Source organism: Acinonyx jubatus, chromosome F2, assembly GCF_027475565.1.
Source record: "Acinonyx jubatus isolate Ajub_Pintada_27869175 chromosome F2, VMU_Ajub_asm_v1.0, whole genome shotgun sequence".
Taxonomy (NCBI): Eukaryota; Metazoa; Chordata; class Mammalia; order Carnivora; family Felidae; genus Acinonyx; species Acinonyx jubatus.
This window is the reverse complement of record NC_069394.1, coordinates 76,990,432-77,004,983: the sequence shown is the minus strand read 5'-3', so window position 1 is coordinate 77,004,983 and position 14,552 is coordinate 76,990,432. Positions and strand designations below refer to the sequence as shown.

The window sequence follows — 14,552 nt, the reverse complement described above, 5'->3', positions numbered from 1 at the left end:
TCTCCATGTGCCTTATAAAGGGATATGTGGACACCGATGGGATGGCTATAAAACACGATGGAAGAAAAACGCTAAGTGACAAAATCCATGAAAGAGCAGCGTCAATGAGATGGCTTCCGCGTCGTGTGTCAGGCCACGGCGGCTCCACAGCACAACGACCACATATTTCTATGTGTGAGAGGCACCCAGTCAGTCAAAATGGTCCACCTGGCAGATTCATCCAGACCCAACCAAATCTGCTTAACAAAACCGCTCTGGAGATACGGCAGTTGATCGCTTTGGTATTCTTTGCCCTGAGAGGTCATGGAAGGACTGAATAGAAACATGTGAAATCATTTGTTCATTTATTCATGAATATGTTGTCAAATTCAGTTTTCTATACACTATGGTGTTTATTCCATTTTCTGTACTATTAGATATACATATTTAAAAAAATATTTAACTTATTTTTAAGAAGAAATTAAATATTTTCTGAAAAAGAATCATTTTATTATCGTTCTCTAGCAACAAACCTGAAACAAGCCTCCTCCAACTCAACTAACTCATTTAAATACCTTTGCTCCGTAGCAATTTGTCTAAATATCGAGTTTACACAATTCTATTCTACAGAACACTGTTTTACCCTGTTACATAGTATATAGTTAAAGAACATTTTTGTAATAAACATGTTTCTCTTCCGATATGATACAGAACAAGTTTTTCACACTTCCCAGCAATCACTCGAATATATTAAAAATGCATCCTTCTTTAAAAGGCACACACATTTACAGGTTCAAATCTTTATTGTTAAAATTCTACATGTCTTTTACAATACAATATTTTGTTATTTAAATGACCTCTAAATGGTTAATGTACAATGAATATGCTTTTTCTGAACTCAAACCATGGATTACGATTTCATCAATAGGATTATTTTCAACCCAAATCAAAAGAGGTTGGGAAGGTTTTGAGTGCCGCGTTTGAAACGGTCAAGAGCACACACGCTTCCCCGTAGAACCCAGGTGGCCGCTGTTCAAAGTGCTTTTGAAGACTGCTGATTACGGCTGGCCTTAACATCAGTCGATCAAATGACAAGTTTTTATTTTGAAACGTCAAAGGGCATTTAAAAAAATAAATGAAACAATTTGCTTTAGTAATCTACAGACGCAAACTCAAAGTTATGATTATCTGCATGCAGTAACACTCCTCTTTAAATAGTTCTGAAGAATTTATACATTTTATAAAGAATGTGTTTCAGAGTGCAAGTTTTCTGATATTGATTTCACAAAAGGACAAATGCTGGTAATAAGAGCTAACATTTACTATCTAAGTCCAAGCTAATGTATATGTAACAGGCAATTAATATGGCTCACCGTAAGCCACAATGCAGGGTATGCCCTTTGAGAAAATGAACTACTTTGGTCCACATTTCTAGTTATTTGGGTAAAAAAACCAAAAACAAAACCATTTTAAGTCGGCCAAGGCTTTTGATGAATTTATTGTTCCTAAAACGTAGCCAGTTAAAAAGGAAGTGATATACACCAGTGAAGTGTATTGTCACGGCGACCTCCGTATAAAAAGACGGTCTGCTGTTTTTGGAGTGATGAGTAAGCACTGTAGGACAGATCAGGAAGGTGTCACAGGACGTTTGATTTCTTCCTTAAGTTATACTTTCTTATTCCATGACACAGCTTTCACTCTGTAAAACTTTGTCCCCAGAGGAACCTTGAATCGGTTTTGTGCCTAAGAAGAAAAGAAGAGGAATGACTTCAATGGTTAAAACCAAACTACACAGTACTGTCCGATCGTACTACTCAGTGCGAGAGTACTGGGGGCTGGGGAGCACAGGCGAGCAGAAGTCTTTACCAAAGTATCCGAGACCCGCCCCTCCCCAGGCTGAGAGTACATGGAACCACTAACATTGATGGAAGAAAGAGCTGGTAATCATTGCTCAATAATACGGTACAAACGGAGCCACAGGTCACGATTTCGTACCGAAGAACTGTCCGTACACAGTTTAAGTTCCATCAGTGCTTTGGAGCAGAGAGGCCCCAAACCGTTCGGTAGATTCCACCGACTCTACGGTGTCGACACTGCTGACACTACAGTCAGGTACGTGTTCAGCCATCAGATAGTTCACGTTATCTTCCTTCCCGGGGGATAGCATATGAAAACAAGAAAACAACTCTGCCTACAAACAGATGCACTCAATCATCAGTCATGCTACGTGTTCTTTCTTCGCACACGAAAACACTAATAACTGGATAGTCACAGAACAGAAGAGCGTAGTAGTTTTCATGTACAGGCTGATGAGTTGTTGGTAATCATCTATCCATGTCTACTCTCTAAAGAGAAATAACAAATCCTTGTAAAACTCCTGGTTCGTACTCACACTCCTTAAACTCAAGGCCTAACTAGGCCTAACTCGATCAAGTGAGCTAAAACCCAACCACTGCCCTATTAACAATTTCTGTGTAAAGGAGTATGTGAATCTGAATCTTCCTTATAATTCCTAGGTTTATATTATCTGATGTAGTTTTTACCTTTTTGGCTTGACAGTATTCCTTTTCCATTACTTTTCCAAGTACCCAGGGTCTTCGAGATGCACCTGAAGCTAGTGAATGAAAGTGTGAGTTTCTTTTTAAAAGTAGTTATAATTACTCATGAAAACATTAACTGTCAGAATCAAAACAGACGAATAAAGTTCTCAGAAGTGAAAAAAGGTGTGAGACTCTTAAAACTGAAATCCCTAAAAAACAAAATGTTTCCTGAAACAGAAATGGAATCATTTTACTTTTCAGCCATTGATTTTAACTTTCCTCACTAAATATAGATGGTAAAGCAAATCACAGAACTAATAAAAGTTCAAGAACTACAAATAATCTAAGTACAAATCATGAACAAATAAATCTAGGAATTCTAAATTAGCTCAACAGTGCCATCTACCGAAATGCTAATGAAGATGACCATTTCTATTTCTGAAAGCAGACAGTTATTCAGACAAAATTTATCTTCTAGGTTCAAAGCAAAGCACTGCCTTTGTGGGGGGGTGGGGGGTGCTTTTAACGTCAGTGCTCAAGGGTAGGAGCCTGTGTCATATCTGTCCCGCACAGCGCCTGGCACGGCAGCGGTAACATGGTTGGTGCACAATAAATGACGATTAAGGGCTAACGGGTTAAGAAGCAAAGCCCGGAAGGGCGGTGCTTGTGTGAAGGGGAGATGGAAAATGCGGGGGGAGACGGAAAATGAGGGAGGAGACAGGATGAAAAGCTAATCCTCAAAGAGCCAAAGTGTGACAAGCTGAGAAAGGGAGAGTACTCATTTCATTTTTAAATTCATTAAAAGAGAAGCTAATAAAAGAGTTGATTTCCAAAGTATTGGGTCAATAAATGATCTGCTTAGGCTAAAGCCTGAGATTCCCAAGAGAAGACAAATCTGATTTTTATTCCCTAAACATAGTTTGGCAGGATATAAATGAAGGATATCATGAATGAACTATCAGAAATGGAAAATGCTCTACAGAGTAATTTAGCACTTCACAGATAATGCGTGATTTCTGAAAAGAATGATCTAAAACTGAATGCTTATGTTTTATGTCTGAGGAGTAATGGGTCCCACTGTCAAGGGCATAAAAACACTCTAGTATTTTGTATTTCTTTAAAAAAGTGGGGGTGGGGTGGGGGTCAGGAGGGTAGAGTTCCTTGGTAAAGTAAGACTGTTAAATTCTTTTCTCCAAGACTTGTGATAGCCCTTCACGTGGTCACGTGCACTGTGACCTCTAAGGGTACACAGGAAGTGTTTCCTAGATTTAAACACTAACTCTCCTACTCTTGGGAAAGGCACACTGAAATTTTTAAAGATCCATGCTATAACTTAGCCCCTTATAGTTCTGGAAACAAAAATACACACGTTTGTGTATATTTATGCATTTATACATTTCGACATACACATGTAGAATAAAACAAATGGGGCAAAATGTTAACAACAGGTGAATCTGTAAAGGTCTATAGGTCTTTTCTTGTTTTTTTAAACGCTGGTACTTGTGCAACTTTTTGGTAAATTTCAGAATCATTTTCAAATAAAAAAATTTAAAGAAATGAAAAAAAACCCAGAAAATCGAAAAAAAATACAACGTTCATTGTTTTCAAGGCACAAAATCAGTACGTTGTAAGCTTATCTTCTCATTTTTCAAGGTTCTACGAAAACTGTACAAGTCTATGCACATTTCTGTATAATCCATCACCAACAGCCATGATGGAGTGATCATGTGACACTGGCCTAATTCAAGAATTGGTATTTGCCCATGTCGGTAAGTCATTCCACACGGACACATCAATTGTAATGGGCATATATTCCTGTACTTTAATAATCCTATTTAAGCTAAGTATCCCAAGGTATCTATTCTCTTTTAAAGATCAAAGCAATAGACAATAGACACTGTAATTTAGTATATTTTAACAAAGTTTTTTTTAAAAAGCCAAAAAAAAAAAACCAGTAAGTATTGAAAAGTTTAATGAAAGAAAAAAAAAGGAAGAACGTAAGATGATAAGTAGGCTAGAAAAGGCATTTTACAACTGGAGAACTTTTTTTCTAAACCTGGTCTTTACTGCCTTTATAGACAAATGAGTGTGTACTAAGCTAAAATAGGCTGCATGTGTATGAGAATTCTGACAATGTAATTCTGCCTCTGCTAGGGTATATCTGATCCAATCTCATTAAATCCACTCTATTTTCGAACTGTCAGTAGAATCCTGGAAAATAATCCGGATAATGCAGATTTTATACAACAGCAACAACAACAAAAACAAAACGAAAAAACGAAACAGAAACAAAACAAACAAAACAAAAACAAAAACGTATTAAGCAGAGTTCCGTCTCAGTGATGTAATTCTGTTATGGTTAGACAGGAGGGGAAAACCTCTGACATACTGCGTGCACTCCAGCTTCGCTAGTGTGGTTCCGGATGTGACACTTACCACCCTCACCTGGTTTCAGATCCAGGGCAGGCAGAGACTCCGAATGCAGGAAATACAAGGTTGGACTAACGGTAAATAACACGTAATTGTCATGGCGCTCGTCCAGGATGATGAGCACCAAATCTCCCACCTGAAAACTGAAGAAAGGAATGTAATTTATTGCCCTGAAGAGTCACTGCCGCACTCCTCTGGAAACTTCAAGCATATATTCTGCAGTGTTCAGCCTATATTCAAGTATCAAACACTACCTATTGTTTAGAAAAACAAAACAAAACAAATGCTTGGATGAGGGGGGAGACCCCCCCCCCCCCACCCAGTCATCTAGTCACAGGAAGAAGATGTTCATCCTTTATCTTCCACTCACACTACGTGCTACCTGCTATTTCTGTCTCTGGGTATAGTGCTCTTCTGTTTGAAAGAAAACCCAGCAGTGTTCAGTTCATGTACTTAATCAGGCTTAAACAAGTCGGTGGAAATGACTGCTTTAGGGTGAGGCCTGAAACACGGAGCGAGGAAAGAAGGAAGTGGGTGTAGCTGCCCATAGGCTCTAAGTGATGCTCTCTTCAGAATCAGTTTTCAAAATGTTCAAAATATGAACAGGCCTTGAAGGCTAATCTTGCGGCCTCACTGAATTTCTCTCTCAGTCTAGCAGTGTTTCAGTGGAGGGTTTAGGGCTTTCTTGATGTAGTATCATCTCATCTGCAAATAGAGGAAGTAATACGTCTTCCTTGCAGAGCTGGACGCCTTTTATTTCGTTTTGCTGTCTGACTGCTGTGGCCGGGACTTCCAGTACTATGCTGAACAGAAGCAGTGGTTACCGGAGGGGAGGGGGGTGGGGGATGGATTAAGAGTAAGTACACTTATCATGTTGAGCACTGAGTAACTGAGTAACGTACACAGTTGCTGAAATACTATGTTGCACACCCGAAACTAAGGTAACACTGTACGTTACCTATACAGGAATTCGAATTAAAAAACTTAATAAAAAAAAGAAACAAGGAAAGTTAATCTTGGGTTTCACACTTGCCACGATCATTTAATTCTGTAGGTCTTGCACCTGATAAATCATCAGAATCACTGGGAAAGCTTTTAAAAGAGAACAGTTTTTTATTCATTAATTGCTTATCCTAAAAACCCTCGATGCCCGCCTCACAGGATGTGGCAGGCACTGTTTTGGCTAAACACCAGAACATCTTTAAAAAGGCAGATAGGGCCTCTCCCTGGCAGTTTTTTCTTTTTCATAAAGCTCATCCCATTCTAATCTTTGAAAGGCCCAACCCTGGATCTGACTTGACATACAGCTGATACATAAAAGCGGATACTATTTAGCCCTTTCAAATCACTGAGAAAAGAGAAGATTCTCATGAGGGTCAGTAACCACAGACGTCTGACAACCAAAAATGTCATTGACAGACCTATTACAGACAAAACACAGAAGACTAACCAGTGTTTGTGAGCTGTTAACAATGCTTTTCAAAAACCTTATTACGGAGACCCTCCTTTCCAACAGCCCGTGTCAAAACCCAATATATTACTGTGAGGTAATGTGGAACAGGACGGCTGTCTGTGAAATTATTCAACTGATAAATTTAATAGTGTATTATGAATCTGTAGTGTATCAATTACAATGAAGTCTGAAAAACAGAAACCAGAAACACTGCAACTTAAAAAATCTCCTATCTGAAATGACTCTCCGATCGAAAATGAAAAACACTAAGGTGATCAACAGGATTTAGAAGCGGTGGCATTGGGGGTGCCTGGGGGCCTCAGTCGGTTGAGCGGCCGACTTCGGCTCAGGTCGCGATCTCGCGGTTTGTGAGTTCGAGCCCCGCATCGGGCTCTGTGCCGACAGCTCGGGGCCTGGAGCCTGGTTCACATTCTGTCTCCTTCTCTCCCTGCCCCTCCCCAACTTGTACTGTGTCTTTGTCTCTCAAAAATAAATAAATGCAAAAAAAATTTTTTCAAAGAGGTGGCATCAGCTGAAAAGTGGAGTCAAAAAGATTTCAGAAGTATTTGTGTACAAACGATAATTAAAGCTGTAATTGAATGTAATCCTCATGTTTCCAAGAATAATTTAGAAAACCTTTGCTTTTAACAGAAAATGTTTTACTACCAGTGAGTACAAAACACTCAGCTCAATGCACCTGAAATCTGAAGGATCACAGCCACTGAAATATATTTCCGTTAACAATCCAATACTATCTACATCAGAGACTCTCTTTCACAGGAAAAACTTTGAGAAAATATAAATAAAATACTTACTCTCTAATAGCTATCTTTTCCGAATGCCTTGAGGATACTGAAGACATGCTCTGAGACATCTAAAAAAATGGACAGTTCATAAAGCTATTTACACAGTTAAAGCACCACATATATTTATTAGGTCCTTGCTGCAAAAATTTCTCTCGATGTCACACACATTCAGATCTGTGCCTCAGCTTGTAAGAGTCCAAGCATAAGGTTCATTAATGTAATTCTTTTCCTTCAACAATAATTTTCAGTGGACAAATTCACCTACACTTTTACTTATGTTATTTTCTTAATCAAATTTGGCTGCATTAAAGACTACGTATAGAATATTTTATTTGTAATTCCATAGCTAATATTAAAAATATCACAGGGAAAGAGATTAACAATTTTTGGAGAAGAGTTTGCCAATTCTAACACATCAGTTTCAAATCTACTGGTAAAAGAACAAACCAAAAAACTCTGCAGGAAAATCTTACTCAAAGACTCACTAACTTGGAAAAACATATAAACACAATGCTACTCTGGCTGAAATGTGGGTCGGAGAACAAAGTTCTGAGAGTCGGTAAAGTCCCTCTCTGACGTCCAAGGCAACTTCTGAGAAGCTTCAGTTTAAAAACCCACAATTCTGAGCAAGTGCTAAATGAGGAAAGGTGTGACTGTCACCCATTTCCTCTCCTGATGACGAACAAAATGGGATGAGACACGCGAGCTGACGCGCTGTTGCCTTCGCCCAGCTGGGACGGCTTGCTCTTCAAACGGGCTTTAATCCATTTCTGACACCATCACATGACACACGGGGCACGTGTCCCCCAGTCTCAGGGCCAGAAAGGATGGTAAAAATGCCTTCACTTCCCAAGCAGAGTGGGTAGCACAAATCAAGGACAGACAAGTGGATTTCTCTTATTAAGTCTAATTCTGATTCTCAGAATTTCTTCCATTGCTCTCTGAACATTATCTGGAATAACGAAGGGTCTCATTAGTGCTTGAAACAAAATAAAAAGAACAATAACAAATAATGAACAGAAAGGCCTAAAAGAACAGCAATTTATTATCAAAATCATCCAAATGGTCTACATACTGCCAGTGAAGGCAAGTTTGACCATCCATTTTCTGGAGCATATTTTATTTAGATTTTTTTAAAACCTTAAGTTTTTCATATATTTATTATAAACGAGGTCTTAGATTTAAGAAAACACTGTGGAAACAGTTGTAAATTGACATGAAAGTATACTTAACATTGAGACACCTCTCTGGGTGGGAGTGGGGTCCTCTGGATCTGAAGGGCAAAATTCCTTCTTTCATAAACACTTCCCAAGCATCAACTGTGTACCAGTTACTACTGAAGGTGCTATGAATACAGACAAAACTGACTACAAAACCCTTGCCAAACAGAGCTTATAATCTATTGGAAATACTGCATAAAACAGCATGTTGAATGATGTCTGAGACAGGCAACTCTTCTCCGTCTTTTTGAACAACGGTTCGCTGTACTTACAAAAACAGCAAATAGACTCAAGATGGTCTTGGTGATAAGTTAATGATTGACTATAATGACTGTAGACTAATCGACCATATGACTAATGACTACAGAATCTAGATGTAATTTTTGCTGTTCAATAAGGTATAGGAAAGAAAAGCAGACGTTTCCCTACAAGATACTGTTTTTAAAAAGCTCAATTTTAATCAGTATCAAAACTTTTCAAAAGTACTGAACACACGCCTTAAGATTATTCCTATTTCCTCATAACTTACAATTATTAGAACTTGCAAAATGAAGTAACTGCCTTATTAAAACAAGCAAGATCAACTGTACAACTGTTCAAGTAATTGGTCAATATGTTTGCAGGTTAGAGTAAAGCCAAGATTAATTCAGAAGATTATACAGGGTATCATGCAAAGTGTCAGGATCAAACATGTTCGGTTTAAAAAACAAGTGAACGGACATAATGTATTAATTACGCACCCTTAAGAGTGAATATGTTAATTTCCAAAAGGCCTATACAAAGTACTTCTAACTATAAAGAGCTAGTGACTTAAGAATCCCAACTTGATGTTACAAATACATGTAATTACGGAATCCTAAGTGATCATAGCTTATCAATCACCGGAAACACTGTCTTGAATTTGCTGACTGATATTAACGTGACATTAGTAAGGCAGTCAGCTTTGTCCGTTCTACTGCCACGGAGGGCACCTCTGACCTACGGTCACCTCTCTGAGACTCAAGTCATTAACGACCCACATGGCCCAATGATACTACTAGAAATAAATTCATCGAACCAAACATGTTGCTGACGGTATTTATAATGAAATGTAATGCAAAACATTTTGAAATGTTAACATCTATTGGCCAAGAAAAATAACTTACCAGTCTTTGATTTAACCGCTTGTTTTCTTCTTCTTTCAATTGTAATGTCTGCAGGAGGAAAAAAAAGGGACCTGTGGTTTATCCCTTGTACCTTCTCTACTTGAAACTTCGTAACTGTCAAATTTTCCTTCATCTTCACATTAATGTTCTGGTCTAGTATGAAAAGTTGGTGAGGATATTCTTTTTTATGGATCCTTTCCAACTGTTTTAATTATTTACAGGCTTGAGAGAGAATTAGAACAATTTTAGGTACCTTTACCTAAGCTGAGGGTTCTCAAAGTTTAATATGCATTAGAATTACTTGTGGAACTTGTAAATGTGCAGTAAATAGCTGGGAGCTATTCCCGAAGACTCTTAGGGGATAGACAGGAGACGGGGGATAGGAACAGGTCTGGCCTAAGAGGAGGATTCTGTAGTTATAACACACACCCCAGCTGAATTTCACAAAGGTGATCACACAACCCTTTAATAAGAAAAGAATGCACGATAGAACACAAAGTTATAGAATTCTGACTTTGGATTCTTACTGGACGATTAAGCCTGAAAAGAGCAAGAGAAAATGTTGAAAATCTTAAAAGCCCAAGGAATGAAAGTGATCTATGAATAAGGATATGTTAACTCTGAATCAAAATTACATATAACCTGATAGTACAATTGAGAGGAAACCCCTCATTGCCATTTTTTTAAAATTTCAATTAATCTCAAAAAAACCCAAAGAACAAAACCCCTAACTTGTCTTCATTATTCATACTCTATTTTTGCCCACTTCTAGAAAATACATACCTTGTTTTTGAAATAAATACATGAGGGTTCCTATTTATAATCTTTTGCTGCATTCTGAACTGTTATTGAATAAAACCATTATTCCCTATATTCATGTTATAAAGACCACCAATCTTCTTCTCGGATATAGACTTCATTTACTGGGAAGAAATGACAAATAACAGACCTGGAATACTATTACCAAATATTTAGCCACTAGAATAAAAAAATGACAGGATTTCTCAAAACATTAATCACAGAAGTAACCACTTTTTAAAAGATCTAACTTTATAAACACAACTTGGTATGTTTTCAATATAAACATTTTGTAACAGCGTCCAAAATGAACGCGAACACAGTCAACACTGCATTTCAAGAAAGAAATTTACTTACTCGTTCTAACAGCATTATTCTCTGTTTTTCTTCAGAGAGCATATGGATATTTTCTCTAAAAGAGAATGATTTATTTTAGTTTAAGTCTTTTAAAATTCTGGACTTTACATTCTTCAATAAAATTTGGAAATTTAACTATTACTACAGAGCACTTTAAAAATTAAAGATTGGGACTACATTTTCTTTTTTTTTTTTTTAATTTTTTTTTTTATGTTTATTTATTTTTGAGAGAGACAGAGTGTGAGTGGGGAAGGGGCAGAAAGAGAGGGAGACAAAGAATCCGAAGCAGGCTCCAGGCTCTGAGCTGACAGAATAGAGCCTGATGCAGGGCTCGAACTCATGAACCGTGAGATCATGACCTGAGTTGAAGTCGGATGCTCAACTGACTGAGCCACCCAGGCGCCTCTGGACTACGTTTTCAAAAGCAGCCTTAATGTTTTAAATTAGGACACATTTCAATGGTACATGTTCTTTGTACTGGAGGTCTTGAACCCAGATCGACAAACCTTTTGAAATTATAAGCAAAACTTTGTGCATGCATTTTTCTAGGGGCCATGTCTTTTGAATCTGAAGTTTTCCCCCAGAGAGGAAGAAGCGCTCCTCTTCCTACGTGTGGGTTAATGCGTGGTGCCAATAAAGTGGTTATTTCCTGGGTGGCTTCACCATTAAAACTAGAAACAAAACACAATACATCTATGAGTAAGCTACAGACAGAACTTAAAGTTTTATTCCACAAAAAAATAAACCAGATCTCAATAAAGATTTCGGCGGTACTACTAAGTGGCTAGAAATGTGCTCGTCTCTCTGCCATGTGTAAAACTGCCCATCGCACTAAAACACTCAAAAGTTAGAAAAGAAAAAAATGTCTAATAGGGTACAGGCTTGAACGTTGTATTTTTATTACAATTCTTTATGGAGGCACAATTGGGAAATAAATTATGAGACAAAGTGTAAAATATGATGATGTGATATACATACACATTGTGAAAACGTAAGTTCAATGAGTCAACTAACACCTCCATCACTTACCTTTTTGGCAAGGCAGGGAGAATGCTGAAATTCTACTCTCTTATCAAATTTCAACTATACAACACAGTGTTATCATTTACCGTGACCATGTTACATCCTTAGGTCTTGTTCATCTTATAACTTGTAACTGAAAGATTGCAACCTTTATCCAACCTTGCCCCTCCCAGCCCCAGCTCCTGGCAACCACTTTTCTACTCTATGAATTTGACTTTTTATTTAAAGATTCTACATATAAGGGATACTATGCGTTATTTGTCTCTCTCTGGCTGGCTTATTTCATTTGGCATGTTGGCCTCCAGGTTCATCCACGCTACTGCAAAGGGCAGAATCTCCTTCTTTCTCATGGCTGAAGAATAATTCGTGAAATATTTTTCTTCACCATTTTCTTAATCCATTCATCCATCAAGGGATACTTAGGATGTTCCCATGTATTGGCTACTGTGAATACTGCTGCAGTGAACATGGGAGGACAGAGATCTCTTTTGAGACGATGGCTTCATTTCTTTCGCACAAATGTGCCCAGAGCTGAGAGACAGCTGGATCATATGGCAGCTCTACTTTTAATTCCTTGAGGAACCACCATATTGTTTTCTATCCTGGCTGTACCAGTTTACATTCCCACGAACAGTTCATGAGAGTTCTCTTTTCTCCACATTCTCACCAGCACTTGTTACCCACTGCCTCTTAAATAACAGACATCCTAAGAGATACAAGGAGACTGATATCTTGTGGCTTTGATTTCTATTTCCCTGATGATTGGTGACACTGAGTACCTTTTCATGTAGGTCATCCATACGCCCTCTTTGGAAAAAGGTCTATTTTTTGCCCACTTTTTAACTGGGGTTGTTTCTTTGCTGTTGTGTGGGTTCTTCATATATTTCAGGCATTAACAACGTATTAGATATATAATTTGCAAATATTGTCTTCCACTCCGTAAGTTGTCTTTTGATTTTGTTGATGTACGGAACCTTTTTAGTTTGATGTAGTCCTACTTGTTTATTTTTGCTGTCTTTGCTTCCAGTGAAAACCCCCACACCACTGCCAAGCCAATGTCAAGGAGCTTCTCGCCTATACTTTCTTCTCTGAGTTTTACAGTTTTGGGTCTTATATTTAAGTCTTTAATCCATTTTGAGGTGATTTTTGTGTATGGTGTTAACATAGGGATCCGGTTTCATTCTTTTGCATGTGGCTGTCCAGTTTTCCCAGCACCATTTATTGAAGACACTATCCTTTCCCTGCTGGGCATTCCTAAACTCCCTCGTCAAATTTTAGTTGCCTAAATGCAGGAATTTGTTTCTGACACGTATGAATTTTGGGATTGCTCCTTTCCATTTCTGCGAGAAGTGTTACTGGAGTTTTGACAGGGATTGCAAAGAATCTTCAGATTGCTTTGGTTAGTAAAGACATTTTCATAATTTTAATTCTTCCAATCCATGAACACAAAATCTCTGTCCACTTATTTGTGTCTTCTTCAATTTCTTTCACCAACATCTTGTAGTTTTCAGTGTACAAATCTTTCACCTCCTTGGTTAAATTTATTACTAAGTATTTTACTCTTTTTGATGCAATTGTAAATGGGACAGTTTCTCATATCTCTTTATTAGTTCATTGTTAGCATATAAAAACATTACTGATCTCATGTCCTGCAACTTTCCTGAACTTATGATTAGTTCTAACAGTTTTTGGTAGTCTTTTAGGGGTTTCTCCATATTATCATGTCATCTACAAAGAGATAATTTCACTTCTTCCTTACCTGTTTGGGTATTTTTTATTTCCTTTTCTTGCCTAATTGCTCTGGCTAGGACTTCCAGCACACTATGGTGAAAAGCAGTGGCGAGAGTAGGTATCTTTGCTTTGTCCAGATCTTACAGAGAAACTTTCAGCTTTCTGCTGTTGAGTATGATGTTAACTGTGTGTTTCGCATATACAGCCTTTATTATGTTGGGGTACATTCACTCTACACCCACTTTGTGAAGAGTTTTTATCATGAAAGGATTGATGTTGAAAATTCTGTCAAGTGCTTTTTCCTCATCTACTGAAATGATTAAACGATGGCCATTCTTTGTTTTGTTGATGGGGTAGATCACACCAGTTTGCTGAGGCTGAACCACCCTTGCATCCCTGGAATAAATCCCACTTGATCCTGGTGTACATTCCCTTTCGTACATTGCTGAACTTGGTTTATTAATATATTGCTGAGCATTTCTGCATCTATGTTCATTATGGATACTGCCCTGTATTTTTCTTGTAGCTCCCCTGTCACGCAGGTAACAGGGTAATGCTGGCTTCATATATTGAGTTCCGTAGAGCTCTTTCCTCTTCTATGTTTTAGAAGAGTTTCAGGAAGGTTGGTATTAGTTCTTCTTTAAAAAAAATGTTTGATAGAATTCACCAGTGAAGCTATCTGGTCCCAGACTTTTCTTTGCTGGGAGGTTTTTGCTTACAGATTCAATCTCCTTACTTAACTGGCCTGTTAAGATTTTCTATTTCTTCATGACTCAGTCTTGGACGGTTGTATGTTTCTAGGAGTGTATCCATGTCTTCTAGATTGCCCAATTTGTTGTAAATGATTGTACATAGTAGTTTCTTACAATTCTTTATGTCTGGTATTAGCAGTAATGTAGACTTCTAAATTATTCTGTGTAATTCCCCATTTACATTTTAAGCAACTGACTAAAGCAGGGATTGTGTCTTCTAAATGTTAATTCTTTTTTTTGTTTAAATTTTTTTATTTGAGAGAGAGAGAGAGCACACATGAGCTGGGGGGGGGGCAGGGGTAAAGGGAGAGCAAGAAA

General features: G+C 37.9%; 1 protein-coding gene across 4 annotated transcripts in view; it reads right to left on the bottom strand.

Annotated features, from left to right (window-relative positions):
- Positions 1 to 327: 327 nt before the first annotated feature.
- The window catches only part of RB1CC1 (RB1 inducible coiled-coil 1), a 91,853-nt gene continuing 77,628 nt past the window's right edge, over positions 328 to 14,552 (bottom strand). For 2 of the 4 annotated variants that reach the window (XM_027042855.2, XM_053208465.1), the window contains 6 exons: positions 10,729 to 10,783; positions 9,574 to 9,621; positions 7,218 to 7,276; positions 4,956 to 5,092; positions 2,523 to 2,593; positions 328 to 1,722 (listed from right to left, as the gene is read on the bottom strand). In XM_027042855.2, coding sequence (XP_026898656.1) covers positions 1,645 to 1,722; positions 2,523 to 2,593; positions 4,956 to 5,092; positions 7,218 to 7,276; positions 9,574 to 9,621; positions 10,729 to 10,783 — 448 coding nt within the window. In that variant the 3' untranslated portion in view covers positions 328 to 1,644. Of the gene's footprint in view, positions 1,723 to 2,522; positions 2,594 to 4,955; positions 5,093 to 7,217; positions 7,277 to 7,296; positions 8,161 to 9,573; positions 9,622 to 10,728; positions 10,784 to 14,552 lie in introns of those variants that run through there. The other 2 variants (XM_027042856.2, XM_053208466.1) reach the window with 2 other exon arrangements.